The 22,297-nt window shown below is 41.3% G+C and overlaps 1 protein-coding gene across 1 annotated transcript in view; it reads right to left on the bottom strand.

The window, feature by feature from the left end:
* The window catches only part of adgrg6 (adhesion G protein-coupled receptor G6), a 60,078-nt gene that overhangs the window by 5,182 nt on the left and 32,599 nt on the right, over positions 1 to 22,297 (bottom strand). Inside the window, exons 11-25 of the mRNA XM_063494689.2 lie at positions 21,470 to 21,558; positions 20,469 to 20,533; positions 20,242 to 20,375; positions 18,053 to 18,218; positions 17,817 to 17,963; positions 17,631 to 17,744; positions 17,212 to 17,257; positions 16,632 to 16,741; positions 16,289 to 16,416; positions 15,059 to 15,327; positions 14,331 to 14,415; positions 13,614 to 13,764; positions 13,154 to 13,286; positions 12,855 to 12,956; positions 11,043 to 11,195 (exon numbers count right to left, since the gene is read on the bottom strand). Of these exons, the coding sequence (XP_063350759.2) occupies positions 11,043 to 11,195; positions 12,855 to 12,956; positions 13,154 to 13,286; positions 13,614 to 13,764; positions 14,331 to 14,415; positions 15,059 to 15,327; positions 16,289 to 16,416; positions 16,632 to 16,741; positions 17,212 to 17,257; positions 17,631 to 17,744; positions 17,817 to 17,963; positions 18,053 to 18,218; positions 20,242 to 20,375; positions 20,469 to 20,533; positions 21,470 to 21,558 (1,892 nt within the window). The remainder of the gene's footprint in view (positions 1 to 11,042; positions 11,196 to 12,854; positions 12,957 to 13,153; positions 13,287 to 13,613; positions 13,765 to 14,330; positions 14,416 to 15,058; positions 15,328 to 16,288; positions 16,417 to 16,631; positions 16,742 to 17,211; positions 17,258 to 17,630; positions 17,745 to 17,816; positions 17,964 to 18,052; positions 18,219 to 20,241; positions 20,376 to 20,468; positions 20,534 to 21,469; positions 21,559 to 22,297) is intronic.

The raw sequence follows: 22,297 nt of genomic DNA, 5'->3' as shown, positions 1-22,297 counted from the left end.
TGTCAATGCTCTTAATGTGAGAATGTCTGGAAAATGTTCATTCAGTTACAAAAAGTGTCTTCATCAAACCTTCAGGGGTTTCCTTTTGTTCCTCATTCAGTCCAGGAAGACTTCTTAGAAGTTAACGATGCTCTGGGGCTCTTTACAGGTGTGGCAGTTTGAGACAATAATTTTGTCTACTTGTTAAAAATGTCGTCCTGAATTCTGGATTTATGGTATAGATATACCAGCAGTCTTCACAGTTTTACATTTTATGGAACATTCTTGTGGACAATGGGCCAAAGCAATCGACTTAAATGTATGCACTTTGAGCCAAATCAAACACATGCATATGTCTGTGCGCTAACCTCCTGGTCTGATATTGTAAAGCAGGGAATATTTGACATTGCATCTAAATCACGCTGTTCAAACAAAGAAGCTCCTTCTCTATCGTTGCCTGATTAAACAAAGCATGGATTGATTGATTGTGTTGTCTTACTACACATTCAGCGATTATTCCCAACATCTCTTCCAACTGTTGTCCCTTTGCAACACAAAAAGCTTCAGGGTCAAGCAATGATTTCCTGCTGGCGTGGACTGCAGTCACGACTTCCTTTCACTGTGCATTATGACAGCGCTGATTATGCCGCTGGCCTCACGCGGTCATGTTGCAGCTGGTCCTATTCATTCATTTTGACTTTTAAAATGCCCCATGATGTCACACTGAGATGTTTTGTTTTCTTTCTGCATCTCCTCTGACACATGGACAACATTTTTACGGGGAATACTGTTTTATTTTTTTTAATCCCTCAATTGTACACCAGAGTACACTTTGAGACAGAGACAGAAACTGTGAGGGGTGTTAGGGCTGAGCTGGTGTCATAGAAAAGGCGTTTGGGAATAGCAGGTCGGTCCCTGGTCATGATCTGCCTGCTCTGTGATGGAGAGATGCTCCGACCTCAAACATCTGGAAATGATACAAGGATAGACTGACACTGGTGAAGACACTGAGGAACTGTGAAGCAACCTCGTAGGAAAGACAAAGAGAGAATTCCTCCTTCAGCGCAGATGACTTAATAACACGCTGTCCATTTCCACCGCAGGCTATGATCTGAATGAGAATGCTTACTGGATGTCATCCTCCTCTAAGGTACAAATAAAAATGCATTTTCTTCAGTACATGCTTTTATGTTAGAGTAAAGTAATTGGACAAACAAGTCTGTTTGCGCAGGCCTAAAGCATTCCACACAATAAAGCTGCGCTGATGAATGTTATGTGTCACAGATGATCTGATAGTATCACATGTTAAAGTTTACACTTATACAGTCGAACCCACACAGATTTTATCGTCCGATCTTTCCCGCAGCACGAGGTCGCAGCAGGCTGTTAAGTTTAAATGTCGCTCCAGGTCACGTGCAACAGTCCTGTGTGTGGCTGTGGTAGCACAGTTCACCCCCTGCTTCTGCTGCCTCCAAGTGGCAAAGCAAACGAATAAAAAAGCTAATGCAGCTCATCATGTAGCACTGTGGACGCAGCTTTTTGTTTGAGTCTTTAAAGACTTTTAAATAATCCACAGGGAGAATGTATTTATGTAAGCTTTGACTCAAACCAGGAGAGTTGAACAGTTTTAATTAATTTTCTTTGACTAATATTCTTGAGCACGTGTGATGGTTGGCCTGGGACTCAGACTAAAGACAGGTGTCTGACCTTTTGCTGTGAGGACTATACTATGAGACTCCAGATTAACTTTACTGAGAAGATCAGTCACTGAATCTCTTTCTTCTCTGAATTCTGTTCATCATCTGCCTGATTTCCTTAACTGTGTTTTTACCTTATCCATCAGCCCTGGTGTCCAAATGACACACTTGCAAATAAAAATGGCTCCGAACAAGACAGAATATTTCAGGGTTTCACTTTTTGGACATAGCTTGAAGAAATTAACCAGACAACAACCAGATCACTTGGCAATGATTCTCCTTCTACTTAGACTATGCCCTGAGCTCTATTGGTGCTTAGAAGTAAAAGACAGAGCGAGATACTGGAATGACATGCACAGCCAACACTGTGCAGCAAATCAGGCCTCATCTAGAGAGATGACGACAAGCAGCAACAAAGCTCTGATCTGAAAGCAAATGGCAAATGACTTCAGAACTCAGACATCACATACTGTCTTTGCTGATTAGACCTCACGATGTGGCTCAGGCAACACGCGAGACAGTACAAAGTAAAAATGAGCAAGCTGGACATGACCATGTGGACAGTTTTGTGGTGTCCGGCCAAGATTTGTGTGTTTTCTTGCACTATTAGTTTGGCCAAACGCTGACACAAAACCAGTCAATATCACCGCCCTGTCTGACAATCTGAAACTGGCACAATCAGCAACTTCTTTAAATCACTGAGTAAAGATTATTTTTGGATAAGCTTTTGACTAAAATCTTTATTTTATTGTGGTGTCCAACACATTTTATGTTTTCATCTGCACTCCATTATCTTTTTGTTGGCCTCCATTTTCCTTCCTCACTTTAGAACCTTTTGTTCTTTACTGCAAATACTGTTAAAGAAGTGATTGTTGACTAAGAACCGACTCAAACTGTATCCCCTTACTCTGTCAGCATGTCAGTGCTTGATAACAAAGGTGTAATCCAGTTTCACCTGAAAAGGTACCTTTAGAGAGAACCTGAGGAAGGGCGACGGGTCAAAGAAGCTGATACTGACACATAAAAATTTTAAAAATAGACAATCAGTGAAAACCCCTCGAACTATGTGAGATCTGCAGTTCTTCAGTGGCTTGGACCTGGCTGAGACATTCTGACAATTTCTGTACACAACACTGCCAATAAAATGAAAAAGACGGTGGTTGGAAAGTATTTTCTGTTTTGCTTGGAGGTGAACCAGGTGTTGCATCCAAAGCTGTCCATGATTCGCCCGACGTGCTCATCTGAGTTTTAATCTCTGGACCACGTCTCTGCTCATGACCACCGTATCCCGACTTTGTGGACTCACATGGCGCAGGCAGGATACAGTGGAGGTTTCCTATCAGTCAAATCTGACTGGAAACAGTAACAGATGCTTCACAAGCACCTCGGTTAATGGAGGACGTATGTATCATTCAGTAGTTCCATATGTTAGGTCTGGCTGAGCTACACAGCGATATCAGTAAGGCTATGAGGAAGGACGTGGGGTTTCAATTTGGCCTTCGCAAGATACCAGGCTGCCTACCTGGAAAAAGGAAAAGCAGCCTTCAAAGTAAATACTGGGCTTTAGTGCAGCAGGCAAAGGATGACGTGTCTGAGCTCTGATCTTAGTTCCAACTTGACAATAGATTTCAGATACAGGGTGACATAAGGTTACACATCAACCCACATTAAGTCTGCCAAAAGAGCTAAAAAAAACCCTTAATCAACATTCCAGTAAAATTAGTCTCAAACGCCAATCTGAGGGGAACCCAAAATCAACCGAGAGCTGTTCAGATGTCTGCAGATAAATACTTTTACACAGGTTTTTAAAAATGGGAACGGAAAAGCAAAAAAGGTAATTTGGACCCTCAAAAGACAAGGATATCTGACACAGAGTGGTTTTTCTTTCCTTCTTAAAACTAAACTTTGTGCATATAAAAGAGTCAAAGCCAGCATCATAAAGATGTCTGAGACTTAAACATATTACAGTGTTTTGTCCCCATTTGGATGCAAACGTCTGGATGAGCACAGCGATGGCACAGCTGTGGAACACACTGAACATGTTCCCATTTACATTCTTTACACTTTATGCACCTTATCAGTAACATGCCACTCACTGCAGCAGTCATCAATGAGGACCAAACTCACTTCAATGATTCTCTAAATCCCACTGCCTGCACTCTCACTACATGACAAAAGACATCTTCCTTCAGCATAGATGCTCATTACTTTTGGCTAAAGTAAGCATGCAATGCGTGTCATTTCTGGTCAAAAAAACCGTTGCTGGTTGAATAAAAATAACTTTAGGTCAAAATATGCCAGGGGTATGAATAATTATGGGCTAGCATAATAATTATGGTCATACGCCCAGTAATGAAAATCCCATTAGCCGGTGCTCAGCCAAGCTGTTCAAGGAGATGGTTCACTGTGTTTTTCCAGTACTGTAAAGGAGAGACAGTGAAATATATTTCAGGGGGTCCACACACCCGCAGGTTTGATGGCTTTAAACTTTGAAACACTGCCACTCCAAATGATTTCATCCTCTGTCGTGACAAATGTCTAATAACCGTTTTTTCTCTTACTGGAAGATAATAAAATACTGACTCCAACACAGCATGGCGGAGTGTCATGGGGCCACTACATCTCATTACACTGTCAGTTATGATTATATAGTCAAGCATCAAGATAAGATGGGTGTGGGAGTCATGAACCGATTATCTTGGTGAAACACCATGCTCATTTTGGGTCTGCTTTAGTTCCACATGTTCAGTTTTGCTTATTATTCTATTTTGAAATAATTGATTTATTTGTCCTGGGTTTGGTTTGAATCCAGAACAGGGTCCAAATTTGTCACCAGTGTAGACTACTGTGCACAGTATTTTCCAGGCGGTGTAAGGGATGATCTAATCGTGCAGGGATGCAATGAGACATATCGATGAAGGTCATAAATTAAAGGCTCAGCAGCGTGCTGGATGGAGGGTTGGACTTGGCATCTGACTCGTAGGTCTGTAGCTTGCAAAGCATTTACACAATAACGTGGTGAAGTGTGTAAGTGAATATGTATACGAGATTTCAACCACACGTGTGTGTGTGTGACCATCACAGAGTGAGAGAAATATCCTGTTTGGAGCTGACATGTGCATCAGTTCCTGTGGGTCAAACACACCAAGACAGATCACTACGCTGACACAACTGGAGCAGCACGATCCCCAAAGTACGTGTCAGGTCCCCCGACTAAAGCACACAACCTGAACAGGAACCACGAGGCAACAGTTAAGGCAACATTCAGCATCATTCAGCATCATTCATGAGTGGATTCCCCAAAGCGTCTGCCATGAAAGATATTTGTTGACTGTTTGAAAGATGTTCCAGAAAGCGCTTTCCCCTGAACAACAGTAACCTTTAAAGTGGCTCCATTCACTCTTCAGCTCCTGACTACTGGGGTTTAAATCATCAGCTCCGTTCTGCACACAGATTCAGCACGAACGGTTCTTGATTCACCGCACGAGTCAGCGGTGAACTCCATGCAGACAACGTCGTTCTCCTGCTCGTTTTAGTAAGAAAAAGTCTCAGAGCCATGCTTCAGCTTTTTAAAACATGTTGCTGGCATTAAAGGGAAAAACTTCTTTTCATTCTTTCCATTAAGGCTCTGCGTGTTCTTCAGTTCCACACGGTCCCAGCTGTCTGTGGAGAGGAGGCTGGGAACGCTGGGAATGAAAGTAAGAGTCCTAATTGAGCTCAGAGTGAATGTGGCCAGTTTGAAGGAGAAAATCTGACATCACAGCTTTGGCGAAAACCTCCAAACTCCCAAAGAGACAAATGATCTCCCCTCACCTGTTCTCTCAGCTCACCTGGAGATATGATGCAGCGGCTGAGATACTTTTACCTGTTCACCTTTACCCTTGCCGTTCGGGCTGACTCTGACTGACACAATGGCTGCACAGGGAGTACTCTGTGCTCAAGAGAAGGGGAAGTCCAGATTTCAGGACTGCCAAATCAGCCCAGAGAACAGTGACATCTATAAAGGGGTCAAAACGAACCAGATTTTTTTAATGTTAGTGGGAACAAAACAACCTGTTGTGAAATTTGTTACGGACAAATTACTTCTCCTGTGGTTTTAAGATTGCTTTGGGTCTTTTTGTTTCACATGGAAACCCTCACAGTAAATTACATAAAGATGGATTCAGTCCATAACACTAAACTCATCATGTACACACAGTTAAACTACAGCTGAAATTACATTAGTCATTCCTTTTGGCTGTCGCAGATCATGTGAGAGTGAAAAGTGAAAGGACACGTCCAACTGAAAAGTTTCCTAATCTTCTGACTGGCAGAGGGAGGGGGGCCACAGAGGGAGCATAAAATCAAACCTGTTGAGCATGCACGTTAGCATTTAAAGCTGCAATTGTGTAACATTAGAAAATGGTGAACCAAGAAATTGGAAACTGAAAGCTTCCTCCTGCAAATCTCCTCTCTTTCCCCTCACTGTCCAAAGCTCCTCCTCCCCCACTCTCACAGGTTAGAGTCCTTTACTTAATCCATTTCATCTTAGTATCTGCGATGGACTTTATAAATGTGCATGCAGTTATTTTCATTCTGGAAATTCAGAAACAGGCGTGGCTCGCGTGTTTTCTCCACCTCTCAGATCAGCCAGAGCTTTAAGTGCTCTCAGCCAAAACAATATTTTTTTTTTAGGTTTTATCACTTAATGATGTCGTGGACTAACTTAGAATGAACTGAGTTTTTGACGACATCAATAACATCAAGGCTTATGGATCTATCTGAAGTGGCCAGCATAAAAAGTTTATTCATGTCACCTTTAGCCTCAAATAATCTTGAATGCAATGCTAGTTGCAAACGCAATATAAAGTTACTCCAAATGGCCAATACAGCTATTATAGCTGATATGTGGCAAGCTAACAGGGGTTAGCCTAGAACTGTAAACCGCAGTCAAACAATAACATTAGAAATAACTTGATGAACGAGTTGAACCTCGCTGTTTAACGTTATTGTACGCTTTGGCTCACATGAGTTAAGTCATCAGAGTTGGGCAGCCAAAACGTTACGCTGTCTGACTTCTCTTGGATTTAACAAAGACGGCCAAGGTGTTTCCATATGGCACCATCTTGCACACACCGATTTTTCTTTTAGACACAACCATTATAACCAGTATAACCAGACCCCGTCCATCTACTCAAACTAACCTGGAGTTAACCTGGAATCAATACATCATTCACTGCACCGAAGCCCATGTTAACCATCTAGGATAATGTAAATAAGTTAAAACAAACATTAGATTTTCCACTTTTAAGAGTAAAAAAAAACTTAATTTGTTGGTTTGAAAACTGGTGACTGTAGTTTCTGTGACTCCTCTTGTAATTATATTACTGCAATTTCAAATATGGAGCTTGTTCTTTGGGTTAATTTTGTGTTAATTTGTGTTAATCTGTGGGTTCTACTCAACTGTGATTATTCACAGTCTGTGTCACAGCTTAAATATATAAAGAAGTAATAGCTTTAATATCCTTAGAAAACATATCAGAGTTCTGCCTGCTGGAACGTGCTTATTCTACACTGTTAGAAAAAGCATCCTGAAAAAACGGTGATATTCCGGCAGCTGGGCCGCTAAAATACGACTGTATAATCACAGAAAAGAACTCCCGCATAAAAATACGGTTATTTCTAGTAATGAAAATACAATTAGTTGCGCTAATTTGACATGGGATCTCGCCTTTTTCAAGTGCCGCTAAACATTAAATTAGGAACATGTTAATGTCATTAAACAATGAAATCATCTATAAATAGGAAAAAAAACATCTTAAAAAAACGGTAGTATTCCGGCAGCTGGGGCGCCAAAATACGACCGTAAAATAACAGAAAATAACTGTCCCATAAAAATACGGTCGTTTTCAGTAATGAAAATAGAGTTTGTTGCGCTAATTTTACATGGGATTTTGCCTCCTTCAAGTGCTTATAGACATTAAATTAGGAACATTTTAACGTGATCAAACAATGAAATTACCTATAAACAAGGTCAATGAATGTGGCAATATGAATCATAATACGTAAATGTACAGGAATATACAGTTAACAGTTGGTTTAAATAATAATGGATTGCATGCCCTGGGACAGACTGACAGAGGCGAGGCTGCCATATCGCACCATCGGCCCCTTTGGCTATCACCAGTAGGCGGTAGGTGAAGAGTCTTGACCAAAATGTCTGTGAAGGTTCTCAGTCATCCAGGTCATCGTAGACTAAGGAGCTTGGAAAGAAAAGCGTCTGGACTTCTTGAGTTGCTTGAAGACGTTTCACCCTTCACCTCTCACCTCTGAGAGGTGAAGGGTGAAACGCTTTTCTTTCCAAGCTTCTTAGTCTTGGCCAAAGACACAACGACGGAGAGTGTCCGAGCCGGGGCTCGAACCGGCAACCTTCTAATCACAAGGCGAACTGCTAACTCTTGAGCCACGATCGTCCTAACTAGCAGTGATAATAATACGTATGTGATGTAACACAAGCTTATAGGGATCATGTTATATGCTTTTCCATAGCATTACATTTGAATTCAACAGTTCAATCTTTCAAGTAACGGACAGATATTTGCGAAATCATGATACATTTGTGAATGTATTTTAACAATCTAAATATGCATATGTGCAGACAGATACATTTAATAATCATGAAAATTATGTTTTATTACATTACAGTGATTTAACGTTAATTTACATTTGAAATGTGAAGTCACAGTCTATTTACGGAACTTTAATGATATTCTAGAAGAACAGAACATTACTGTAAGATGCACAGTAAAATACTTTCATATTAGGATTTTTTCCTACGGTCGCAGCCATACCCGCGACCTTGTTGTTGTTAGTTCACATTCATTGGCCGATGCTTAGCGGCATGCTATTTATATTACCTGCAATTCCTACCTCTACATTTCTTTTTCAAAACATATAACATTAGCACAGCGTGGCCGTGCAATGTTTTAAATTGTGGCATGCAGAGGAATCTAAACAAAGACGCTCACAGAGAGAGACTGAGCTTGTTAATCAACCCCAAGCTAGTAGGGGGAGCTCTTTACTAAAATACTTGCAGGTGCTACAATGTGCCTCAAGGCAGTCACTCATGGTACAGCACTCTCTCTACAAAACAACAACTGTCAGTGACTCTGCACCACGGTGTAAACACAACATTCAAGATAACAGTTAAAAGTAACGTAACCATAAACAATAAAACAAGAACATCTAAACAGCAGCACATGTCCCAAGGCATGATGGGAGAGAACTAGCTGTTCCCCCAACACGCCACTATATGTTTTTTTTAGTTTTTATTCCTATTAATTATATTTTCACTTGTTACCTCTGAATTATTGAATCAGACCTAGGTGACATGAAATGTTCAGCAAAATTATAATTCAAATACTCCTTTAATTATTGATTATTCTCACTGATTTTCAATCATTTTATATATTTTTCCATAGTATTACATTTGAATTTAACAGATCATTCTCTCACATGACAGACAAATATTCGTGAAATTATGATACATTTCTGGATGTATTTTTACAATCTAAATATGCTTATGTACAGAAACATATGTTTAAAAAACAGGTACATTGTGTTTTACTATATTTACAGTGATGTTATGTTGTTTTACCTTTGACATGTAAGATCACAGTCTACTCATGTAAATTTAATGATATCCTAGAAAGACAGTACAAAACTGTAAAATATACAGTAAGATACTTTGACATTACTATTTTTTGGAACAGTGTACTCCATGGATGAGTGTCAGAGCCTTCCTCAAATGGTTTGGGGATATTATACAATTGTGCCTAAAGTAATTAAACTAAACTGTAGGAAGTGTTGCACCTCTCCAATTTTGAGAGCAGATGTTTAATGTGATCACAATCAGTAACAAATTTCCCACGTGTGGGACTAATAAAGGTTATCTTATCTTATCTTATCTTAAGAGAGAGAGAGAGAGAGAGGTTCAGTCTCTTTGGGAGTCAGTTGCATCGTGTAATGTTGGGACTCAAACAGAGTGTTTGACATCCTCAACATTTGGTGTTAATTTAATGAGCAAACACAAGAAATCACATCAGTTACTCACTCTAATGTGAACCACATAGTTAGCCTGGTGTTACTGTGCTCTTATTACAAATTCGCACAAATCCAAAATCATTAAACACATTGCAGATGTCGGCTCGGAAGCAGCCCGACACAGCACGCTTGTTTCTGCACCCCGAGGCACCCTGAGGCCAAAATATGAATGGGTCGGTTGAGTTTGAGCTCTCGCTTATAACAGAGTATCTCAGGGGTGGGGAACAAGGGACGTGTATGACATCATGGCGACCACACAATCACAGCACAATCACAGTGGCTGCTTTCCCAAAATGTCTGCTAGTGAAACCTTTGAACATTTTCCTCTTTTGGATTAAAGACACCAAATTAAACATCATCTAGAATTTGGATTTCCAGATTAATTTTAGAGCAGAAGCATTTTGGGAAACCCAGATCAGATCACATGATGCTGGAAGCAGGAGCACAACCGTCTAATCGGCTTAGGCGTTACCTCCACTGGTCCTCCATTCTTGTTACTGGCTGGAATAGCTGTCTACACAGCAAACACAGAGGCACACACATCAACATCACGTACCAGGAGATATTACACAGGCTTTCATGGTAACAGTGACAAACCTGCAACAATCACGGAAAAAAGGAACTGATCTTCAAGTGGAGTCAAGTTTGCATGCAGATGGGTTTAACTGGCACTTAAAGTCTTTCCTTCAAACCGAGTCACTGAACAACTATTATGGATCATCCCGTTCATTAAATAGTGATAGTGATTTAAGGATGTACTAATTTATTCAAGAAGAAAGGTGGATTAATAACAGAGATTGTTACTGAGCAGGACGTTATAATATATAACTATGATGAAATCAAACAGGCCTTTTTGCTTCGGGGTTGTGATAAGCTACACTAACTTCCACATTAGGGGGTGATTCCAGTTCCTTTCATATTCATATTCAGGACAGAAAACACTGGAGTCTGCATGCAAACTTGTTTACTACATAGTAGTGCTGCACAGCGTAAGGGGAACATTTGGTCCACACACTCATGCCTGCCATAGGCTACATGCTAACATATACAAGTGTTATTAAAGCAGTAAAGCTCTGAGGCATAGTATGTGCAGCGGTGTTTTCACAAAGAGGAATGGACTTCAGACAAGCTGTCTAAACAGGGTGGTGGTTTTCTTTTCAGACTAACTCACACTGGATGTTTCTCCTCTCTTTGCTTCCATGTCCTCTCGGTCTCACAGTCTCCTCTAAGTAATTACTGTATGAGAGCGTTTGTGCTGTGAGGGCCTTTCTGAGCAGGTCTCACCTGTGTTACTATGTCGTTTGAACGGGTTGAGCGTCGCTTTGGCCTTGGAGGTCCAGTTGGCGGTGGTGGAGCCAAAGGAGCTGGAGGACAGAGACTTGCCCAGGTTGTCTGAGCTCACCTTCTTGGTGTTGTTGGTAGCTGTCTTACTCCAGTCTGCACGCGAGAAACAATCAATTATCTCCAGATTTTTAGAGAAGATATCAGTGGGACACAATGTGTTGTAGGGTTTTTTTTCAATATTAATGTTCCTCACTCTTACTGAAGTTCAGTGTCAGACACAATTACTGGACCTCTCTAATAATTCTCCACATTTTTCTTCTAGAGGAACATGTACAACTTTAGATTTTGACTAAACAATTCACAGTCAACATGAACTATATCTACACTATTTCCATTTTCAGGATTTTTGCAACTGAAGTTTAATTTGCTGAGATTAAAAATGTTCAGGATGTTTGAATAACACGTGAAATCATTATGCATATTTAACCTTTAAACATCACGTTTCCAGCTGTTTAGAACAATTCCCAACAACACCTGTTCAGCTGGCCTGGACAGAATGTGGACAGGTGGATGAAACCATTACAAATGACTCCTTCTTTTTCCAGTTGAATAATTCTCCAACGAAAGAAACATAATCTGTGGTTTTGATAACCCATCCAACTGTTGCCAAAACAAAGAAAAGGAAAATCCTGTCCTATCAGACTGAAGAGCTGCCAGCAGAACATAAAAAAGCAGGTCTAACTTTTACTTTCACAGCTTCTCAGGATGTTTTTAGGGAACCTGAACTGAGAGATTTTGGCTTTAACACAAACATATATCATGAACTCATTCCAACAAGTTTAAAAAGTCATCATAATTTGGATTTTTATCAAATGAAAAATAAATTAAATAAAGCTTTGTTTTGAGTTGTTTCTTTCCAAACATGTTTCAGCTGAAACATTCAGAGATGTTTCTGTATAAGTGAATAAACGGATCTCACACACGTCCATGTGAAAGACGTGTTCACTCACTGAAAACCTTCACATGTTAAAGCGAAGCAAGGGCTGGAGCATTCATCCTCTCTCTCCTTTCATAAAAGCACTGCTGGCACTAAAGTGGAGCTCTTTGGATTTGTGAGTTCAGTCACGTAAAAAGGACTTTTCAGGACATGACTGATAACAGTCAGTAAATACTGGATCTTTCGCCTGCTCTGAGGTTGTTCTTGTCATTCTTAAAGTGCTCTTGAGCATGAGGAACATCTCCTCATGTCAGTGGCTGTTTTTTCACTCGTTTCCAGTCCAGTCCTTGTACCTACTTAACACTACTTAATCATTCAAGCATAAAAAGGCTCCGAATTAAAGTCATGAATCAGTGTCATGTCTACACATGACAGACATCTGAGGAAAGAACCTGTTTTAAAAGAAGATGAACAGTATCTGCCACTGATGTCCTAAACAGGCAAACATCCAGCTCTCCAGGTTGTATTTCTGTGTATTTATGCATCTATTTTCTATTTTCCAAGCAAAACTTTATCTGTGGTTGGAGACTTTTGCACAGTAATTTTTTGGCATCAAGTGAAACTCGGTGATTTCTCTTAAATGAAATGGCACCCGGACAGCACATCCTGAGACTGAGCGCACCTGGAGGACTTCCTGGGTTTATCTTTTTTATTACCTATGAAGCCGTGGCGACTTAGCTTTTATATTTTTAATAAAACGTCCTTTTTTTTTTTTATGCTGCCGTGGGAACCTGGCAGGGGTCCGGCAGACAGATCTGAGAGGGGAGACGTGAACTGGCCTTGACCTGAAAAAGGCAGACAGACAGATGGGATACCTGAGTTGTCTGACAGCTTGAATCGGCCACAGCAGAGGTATCTCCTCCACTGCTTCTGCACATTTTCTTTCAAGGCGCAGTGGAAAATAAATATGAAGAGACCTGAAAAAAGACAGGTAGAAACAGAATGAGTTATTCTACCACAGCAGACCTGCTGACAGGTAAAAATAACTGCTTGGGTCACTTTACAGTAATCGTCTCTGCACAAACCTGCTCTATAACCTTTTATCTTTACACATAACACAACTCAGCACACGGATTAAACATGTTCACACTATCACGCTATGCGGTCACTTCACCTTGCAGCGAGTTGAAGATGGAGAAGAGGTACATGAACGTCAGCTTGACCGGTCCCCAGGCAAAGAAAGCGAACCCCCAGGTCATTCCCAGCAGGAAGGTGAGGCTGATGGCGCTCCGTAGGTTTCGGAGAACCTGGATCATAGCAGGAGAGAATTTTAAAGCGTTAAACATTCCCTCCTTTCCTTGTCTCCTTAGTTTACTTCCTTTTCCAGAAGCAGACATGAGAAACTTCATTAATGGTGTACAGTAACTCTTTCCTCTGTCTCTGACAGCAGCCTTAAAACCATTTAGATGTTTCAGACTGCCTTAAGGCTGCTGACACCTGTTATGATATGGTTGTTATTATATTGCAGGAATGTCAGGGTTAACTTTTAATTCAGAGAGTTATTACAACCGACAGAAAGTTTTTTTTAAATCATGAAACAGTCTCAGTCCAGATCACTGGGCATGAGTACAGACCTCTTCCCGCAGCGTGCGGTTGCTGCGTTTGCCGTTGCGTCCACAGATCTGCAGCATCACCACGACAAACATGGCCATGTTGAGCAGAAACACCAGGCAGAAGTAACCGACGCAGGTGGTGTAGAAGACGGCTTCATTGGTAATCCAGCAGCTGACAAGGAAACACACACATGCCCATTCAAACTATTAAAGAGGGATTTAAGGTTTTTTCACACATCATCCACTTTATTATAATGAAACTAAATTCAGCCTTAATCAATTTGAAATGCAGTAAACTAAGACGAAGTGAAAGTGCACTGGTCATCCCGTTATAGTAAACCCTGCTCTGAGTGTTAGGACTGAGGGTTGCTTTAAGGTGAGATTTTGTGCAGCTGTTCAGTTTGATCGTTTTTGGGAGTTTTGCAGGATAACAGACAGAATCAGCTGCAGGAGCTCAAACACGTCAGTGCCATGCACACAGCGGTTTTTAACTCGAATCCTGAACAACTTGTTGTCCTTTCATCATAAACTTGGCACCGTGGAGCAGTTGTGCTAACGATGACGCCTGCATGTAACAAGGCTTTTCTTTTGTTAGCTAACTGACTGATTAAGCAACACTCTGATAAATGAGTTATTCAGTGACTTAATCAAATCCTGATTTTTCTGACAAGAAATCATCACGTTCATATTTAGTGACGTGGTTTGTAGACCTGTTATTGAGATTCTGGGCACACTTACAACTTTGACCCTCCTTTGTATTCTGCTGCTTTGTACGCGTCTTTGTCCACCGCAGCGACAATCACAACCAGCACAGCAGGAAGACCTGGAACACACACAGCACGCCGTCCGCACGTTAACGTCAGTGTCCCGGGTCTCTTACACTTACATCACAATCACAGACTGAAATGGCATCAAACTGTTTTATCTTGTAAATTAAACCCACGTCCTCATATCAAGACAGAAAAGTATTCAACAATTATCTAACGAGGTAACGGCCTCCTCTTTTTAGTGTATGTTTTTGTGCATATCAGCATCATCTAATCCCAAACAGCTCAGAGAAATTAAAATTGCATCTCCAGTCTCAGGAGGATGATATAAATCTCAGAAGATATTTTCTCGGAGGAATGTTCGGTGCGCTGGTGCACATCTGTTCAGGATAGTAAAAGGTTTACATGCACTTAGACCTGTCTGTAAGAGATTATTAATCATACTCAACAGGAATGATGTGAAGCTGAAGCTGTGCTGTGTGTTTTTGCCCTGAGACACCCGCAGCTTCACAGAGTTCCCGACCAAATCCACCTCCAAACAAAGACTTGACTTGTGCACAACAGTAGGAGCTTCAGTAATTATTAATCATAAATTATTCTTGATGCAGAGAAATGCTAAACCATGTTGGACACTTTAACTTTATTCATGATCTTTTGTTGTCTTTGTGGGTCTGTGTGGATCAGCAGTGGGTGACTCACCCCACCCCACGATGCAGAACTTCAGGATGTACCGGCGGATGTAGGTGTTAAAAACTTTGACCAGAGCGATGTACATATGGACCGATTCTAGCCCCATCCAGGTGAAGGTGGTCAGCAGGAAGTAGTGGAGGAAAATGGCCACAGCCATACACAGCCCATTGTTTTCCATGGTGCTCAGCCAGCTGTCCAGCAGGAACACCATGTTGAGAAACAGCAGGGATGTGCTGAGGTTCATCAGGATCTTTGACGGGTAGTCACGCCGCAGCTTCCTGTGAGGACAAGAGGAGGAAAGCACAAAGTTACATTCTGATATTGTCGAGAAATATATTTGCTGCAGTTTTCCAAATATTCTCATCATTCTAGTCAAAGCCGCATGCAGCAGCTGAGAGTTTCTCAAGTTTCTCTCGGGTTTCCTGCTCCAAATATTTCTGTGACTTTGAAATTTATTGGTGATTCACAACATTTGAGCTGAAAGCCTTCAGAGCACCGTGAGCGTGACCCATGTGCGCTCCATTTACCCAACACAGAGCCAAAAACACACTAAATGTCTTTATTCGTGCAACACTGACATCAATGACATCACTGATAAAAGTGATAACAGTGATGCATGCAACCCTCTGTCCTCCACACCATCCCACGCCTCCTTTTCGGAGTACAGGTGTTCACACCTGGGACAACAGGCTCTGCTGATTAGTGTCGTTTGCACTCATGTAAACCTGGGAAAGATGACGGTTTGGGTTTAAACAGACTCTGTATAAACAGCCTGCATTTTGAACAATGAGAGCTTGGCTCTGGGATTTAAATGCGAAGCCAAGAGAAACAAAGGAGTGGCATTTATATCGCACTGTTTTCGTCCTTCTGACTCTGCAAAGTGCTTTTACAAGTTTAATGCAGCATTTTAAGAGCTGAAAGAGAGCGACCCATGCTGCTTTTACTGTAAACCCAGAGGTCACAGCACTGGAGCCAAAGGACATGTCGTGAACATCTGTGAGACACCATCAGCTCCGAAAGAGCAGCGGTGTTTCACACTCTGGGAGGAACAACTCGAGGAAACTACAGATGATGGAAATCTAGTCTTCCAACACTTTGTGTAGTTCTGCTTTAACAGACTGACTCGCTTTTGTCACCAAGGTAACAATGACATCATTGATGGAAAACATGGATGAGGAGAGACGATAGCCAGGCACTGGAAGCTGGAGGGTTTGTACTGCAGCCGAACAGTGGACTCACTCGAAGGCGATGTACGTGAGCAGCGTGGCAGCAGAGAAGATGGCGGAGATCCCACAGCCGATGTAGCTGATGAAGGTCAGGATATTGTTGTTCTTTTCATCGATGGAGGCCGAAGTCTGAGAGATGTCCTAAAGAGAGAGACGGCAACGACTACATGATGTCAGAATGAAGGAAACGCACATGAAGGCCAGAGGGCAACCATGGAGACCATCATGACCACAACAAAAACATGAAAGGATCCACACAACGTGACATGAATGTGGCGCCCGTGCCAGGACGTCGGAGTGACAGGTGTGTGAGGACAGCTTGGACACACACACTCACAGGAACACGGCGGTCTTACCAGGAGGACACCGAAGTGTGTGAGGTGGTTGCACAGGCAGACGGTTTTGTTGGCCGTGGATTCGGTGGAGTCTTTTTTGCAGCCTTCTTTGTTCCAACCTCCAGTTCCATCTAGTGGTGACACAGAGGCATTACAGCAAAGTCCCCTCAACACGAAATGAAAACGTGTAATTAAACAAGATTGATTTCTTTCTAATAATAAAATATAATAAATGTTTGGGTTTTTTTAAATAATGAATAAAGCACTGCTCGGGATTCAGGAGCTCGAAATATTTCTCTGAAGTTTCTGCAAAGTTTGAGGGCGGCTGGTCCGAAGCCAAATATCTGTACTGAGATAAGACTGCGCACAAACGTCCTCTCCAGTAATTACTGCAGTACTTGAATCTGTTGGTAATACGGCCTGAAAAGAGGCTAAATGTACCAGAATTTTGTGCTGAAAGAGCAACCAGACCAGAACGTCAAAGTAAAAGTGCAGCAGGACAGAGGTGTGACGAGCTGTAACAGCTGCCGACTCCCTTCTCTGCAGATCTGAGGACCAGTGATGAATCTGAGGTGAGCAATGAGACGACGGACAGACTTACCGTTCTTAGTGAAGTCCCAGAAAACGCAGACCAGATTCCCAGAAGCCTGAGAGGACAGAAGAGCAATGACTCAGCAGCAAGTTCAAGTAAGCAGACACTCAGAGCCACTCGTGACCATCACACCTGGCTCATTTCTGCATGATTTTCTGACACTGTCATTTCAAATCCTTCAGCACATCTCCAGGAACTACATTCTTACTGACAGTTTCAATAATATGGATTAATAACGTTAAAAAATGTATTAATAAACCTCAGAAAAAGGGGAACATGAGAAGCATAAAGGTCATTTATATGAAACAGACAACACAATAAAGCACAGATCAAAGAAAGGAAGTGAAAAGAGTAACACGAATATATAAATAATGTTTATAAAGTCCAAAAATGGAACAGAGAAGAAAGGAAAAAACGTGAACGCTCACCTGCTCAGAGCGATGAGCGATCTCGATCCTCACTGGGTCCGTCAGGTCGCGGATGGAGAAGTTCCCCACGCTGCTCGCTACTACGTAGCTGATCAATTCATTTTCCTCCTTTTTCTGAAAAACATGTCATGTTAAGACACCCTAAAACATCAGCCTTTGTGTGAATGTTACACCGTGACCTCTGACCTGGAAAAAACTGGGGCTGTTGAAGAACATGAAGCTGATCCTGGACAGTGTGTCGGCTTCGACACGAGAGACGCTGGACAGCAGAGAGGCGGGAAGTTTGACCTGAGCTAAAGGATTCGGCTGCTCAGACTTAGAATTAAAATCGATCTGAGAGGGGACAGGAAAAAGTCAAAGCTGAATCAAAAAACACAAATCCACCTTCTACAGGAGAAAGTTTTGACTTTCCCAGCCGTTACCTGTGGGTCAGACTTGTTTGGAGACATGAAGGCGGTGAGGGTCGTTTCGTTGAACATCGTCGTGTTGAGGGCCAGAATTCCCACAGCCAGATTCTTGGAATTGATCTTGATGGACGGACCATCAAACTGGATCTTCTGCACCAACTCGTCCATGGTCTTCAGAGCTCTGTGGAGGAGGAGAGAGAAGCAAAGTATTTCTACAATGATTTCAAAGGGAAGCAAAACCAGACAGATATTGATGAGAAAGTCAGAGGTGGCGTTTAACACGGCTGACTGAAACGCAGCTGAAAATGATCATGTTTGAAGGTGATTCATGTGAAACGGACTCAAACATGTGAGTCTCGTTTAAGTTTCAGTTTAATACTGAACTTTCCATCCTGCCAGCAAACTTTGTGGCTGAGAGTTCATTAAGCGGCAGAAAGGATCAACACACTGACTACATGCTAGCTGATGGCTATCGTAGAAATGGGACACGGCCTCCGCGCAACTGAGGGCAAACTGTCAGTTCCGGTGATCATGCTGAGCTGTTTTGCTGTTGGAGGTCAACTGTAAGTAGTTGTGGCATCAGCTGGTTGCCCAGAGGTTGAGCATGGAGCGCTCTGCAATCTCCAAGTGAACTTTTGGTGGAAGGCGGCCTGTGTCCAAACTGCTGCGGTCTCTCAGATAGGTTGGTGAAGCTTTGCAAATAATGTTCATGTGATTAATAAACACACACAAAACCATCACATAACAACCAGTCTGAGTCGGTCTGCACAACCAGTACAACCCGTCTATGGTGAAACTCACTGCAATAAGAGGCTCAACTCAAGTTTTATTCCGATGCCAATGTTAGGTTCTCATCCGCTGCTGTCACAGAGCAGTTAAATCTCCTACTTTCAGAAGCTACTGGACTCTGAATTTAAATGCTTAATGTAAATTTCAATTTAAAGTGAAAAACTTTGTATGGAGACAGCAAATGATTTGCAGTTTTCACCGATTTATTCCAGTTAATCATCAAATTATCAGAAACTGACGATCCAAACTGATAGCAGACTCTCCATCTTATTCTCAGTTTATCGTCATCCTGATGCTTCAAAGTTTCTTTGCTAACTGCTAATTTTCACAGACCTGGTGACATTTGCTGAATTTCTCCAGTCACCGTACTTCGTGGTGGTGTGTGAGTGATAATTTTACATTTTTCAGATGTTTTGGTTACAAAATCAAGATTTTAGCAGATCAACTCCCTGCAGGTCAACATGTGATCCTTTTTTATAAAAAACATGTGATCAACATGTGATCAGTCACTATTGGTCACCTAACAGCAGAAACAAGTGTGTAAATAGGAGTTTTTAATGGGATCGTATTAAAATGAGAGCACAGCTGAGTTCAGCTTTTACTGAAGCACAAAAGGAAATGTGAAAACAGTTTCCTAGACCTGAAGGATCTATGTGACTGAAAACTTTCTGCATTTCCTAATTTTCCTGCAGCGATGCAATTACAGAAACTCTGGTCAATCAAAGCTGAGAGTACAGTTAGCTTCATTAGCTATATAGCATGCTGGAAGTATGAATTTTCCTGCAGCATCATGAACACCAGCGACTGTAACGAGGAAATAACAGCAGAATGTGTGGGCCATTAATGCCTCAGAGTTTATGATTATCACATAGAGCTCATGACATGATTAAAGTTGTGGAGTAAGTACTTTGTGATATTCCTTCCACACACAGTTTTTGTGTGTTTCTCCGTGAATGCAGTGATTTTACTTATGTGTTTTCATGCAGCAAATAAAACCTGCCAGCGTGGGACATTCAGGGACAGCATGGAAAAGCAGAGTCCAGGAACAACAGAGCCTTCTTATTTTCAATAATGCTTTCTTTCTGTCATATCTCCTGTTCCTCTGGTGGATGTTCACCTTAAACACCGTTTCACATAATTAAGTCAGAGAACTGCTGGATCTGTTATGTCATATGTCCTCTGCAGCCAATCAGAAGAAAGCAGGTTTAAAGAGAGCTACCTTGTTTCAGAGGACAAACCAAACAATAATTGTGATCAAGCAAAGTGAATAAGACAGTAAACTACAGAACTGACAGTGAGTCAAAGTTAAGATGACAGCAGAAAGGAAAGGTTTCCTCATTTTGTAGTATGAAAACAGCAGCTGCTGTCAGTGAATGTGTCATCAGTGGGAGGTGAGCAGAGTAAGAAGTCTGTACTTGTCTGAGGCCGACGGGACTGTAACTGAGCCAATCATGACGTTAGAGATGATGGTGACGATGCTGGAGGCTAATGTGATGTTGATCTTGGCTACGTTCACTAGTTGTTCCACCTTTGACACCACTTTAGACACCTGGACACGGAGGACAAGGAGGACAGGAGGACACGGAGTCACTCTCCTGGTCACAGGAGGCTTGAGCGAACAGATGCCAGTGTAAACACTCACCTCTTTCTCATTCAGCTTGTTGTTGGTGAACACTTTGAGCTGCTCCGCTACATCAGATGCATTTTCTGCTCAAGCAACACACAAATGGTTCCATTTTGTCACTTTCTATCACAACTTTGTGATATATCACAGATTAAAACACAAATTCAGGTTCATTTTCCAGTTCTGTGTCATTTCTAGTCTATCTACTTATAATTCAGGTTTAAAATAGTTTAATGTATAAAGTCTTGAAACTGAACAAAAATCTATATATATTTGTCAAAAGTAAGTGAAAATTAGAGTTTCATACAGATCATCTTAATATTTTTGTTTTTCTTTTACAAATGTCAGATTTAATCACAGCAGCTTTAAAAGTGAATGAATATTTCTTTATATTTGTGAATTTATGTTAAATTAATTCTGCATGTTTGATTTTGCAGGATTATGGATCCTGATTAAATGTTATTGGAAGAAAAGCTTTTATCTTTCATAGTTCATTGTGAGATATTTATATTCAAACAGGTGTGAAAAAACATGCTGGAAGTACCCTCAGAGACCGTATGTCAAAAAGAATAGGTAAATAAGTATTTGATATATGAAACTAATTATTTGCAGAAATCATATATGTTACATATTTCAAACCATACGATTTTTGGGTAAATCAGAAATGGACGAGCAGAAAATATTGTAAAGACGTGACCCAGCTTATTATCTGAAACACACAAAGAGTGAATAAAATGTTTCCACATTGGAAAAGAACATTTTTAAATCTGTACTTACGCTGCGGTCTCAGACTCTTTAACTTTGCTGTTAATACTTTTATTTTGAACTGCGGCAGTTGGAATAACATAATTTAAAATCATGTATTTGCTTTTTTATTCATGCAAAAATAAAACAACTCAGATATTTAGCTGCCTATTTTTTTTTTTACACACAAAGCAAATGATGCATTGTTAGAATCAACGGTGTCGGCACGCCACGTCTACAGTCCGCTGTCGGATTGACTTTGTGTCTGAGCGTACCTGCTGACACTTGGATGGAGTCGATATCAGTGCAGTTGCTGCTGTTTGGATCTGACCAGTACGATGAGTAGTTCAGTGAACTGATTAAACTGGGAAAAGAAGAGGTTATCGATAAGACGTATAATTACTCAGCTTAAAGAAGTAGTCCTAAGTAAGTGAGCCGGCACTGCTGCAGGCAGGTTTTGTGGAGGAATGTGGAGGAAGTGCTTAAATATTGAACAGCTTAACAAACCCAATCCTGGTCACTCCAAACACACAGTTCAACATGCAGTAAAGGTAGTTATAGCACTCCCTGATTTTATCAGCCCACCCATCCGCCCCGACCTCCTCCCTACACTAACTCTATGACAATAACATCGCCTACTTCCTGTTTTAAGATGGTGAAGTAACATTTAAAGGGTTCAAATGGGATTTTAGCCCTGGTGTTTGCAGTCCGGAGTACGTGTGCAGCAGCGCTCTTCAAAGGTCCAACTGCTTCATTCAGACTTTATCATTGAGTCTGCTCAACAGAAATGCTGCTGTGGAAACGTGTGATAAAAGGAGCAGAATAACCAGAATTTTAGCCCCACTGTCTCAACAGTTAACCCCACTAAGGACCACTTCCTTCTGAGTCCACTAAGGACCACTTCCTTCTTTATGCTGAGGCACTCGTGGGCGTCTGAAGATGTCCTGCTTGTCGTATTAATAAATCATAGATCACCATGAGGTGTATAACATTACAGGAAGATGAATTAAGTCAATAAATCAACATCAAATGCTGCTGTTTCACTGAACACCACAGTGTCTCAGAAAGATCTGATTAAAACCACAGACTCTAACAAAGAAAAG

This window comes from Pelmatolapia mariae, linkage group LG15 (genome assembly GCF_036321145.2).
Source record: "Pelmatolapia mariae isolate MD_Pm_ZW linkage group LG15, Pm_UMD_F_2, whole genome shotgun sequence".
Classification (NCBI taxonomy): Eukaryota; Metazoa; Chordata; class Actinopteri; order Cichliformes; family Cichlidae; genus Pelmatolapia; species Pelmatolapia mariae.
The sequence above is the reverse complement of the archived record's forward strand: the minus strand, read 5'-3'. Positions and strand labels throughout refer to the sequence as shown.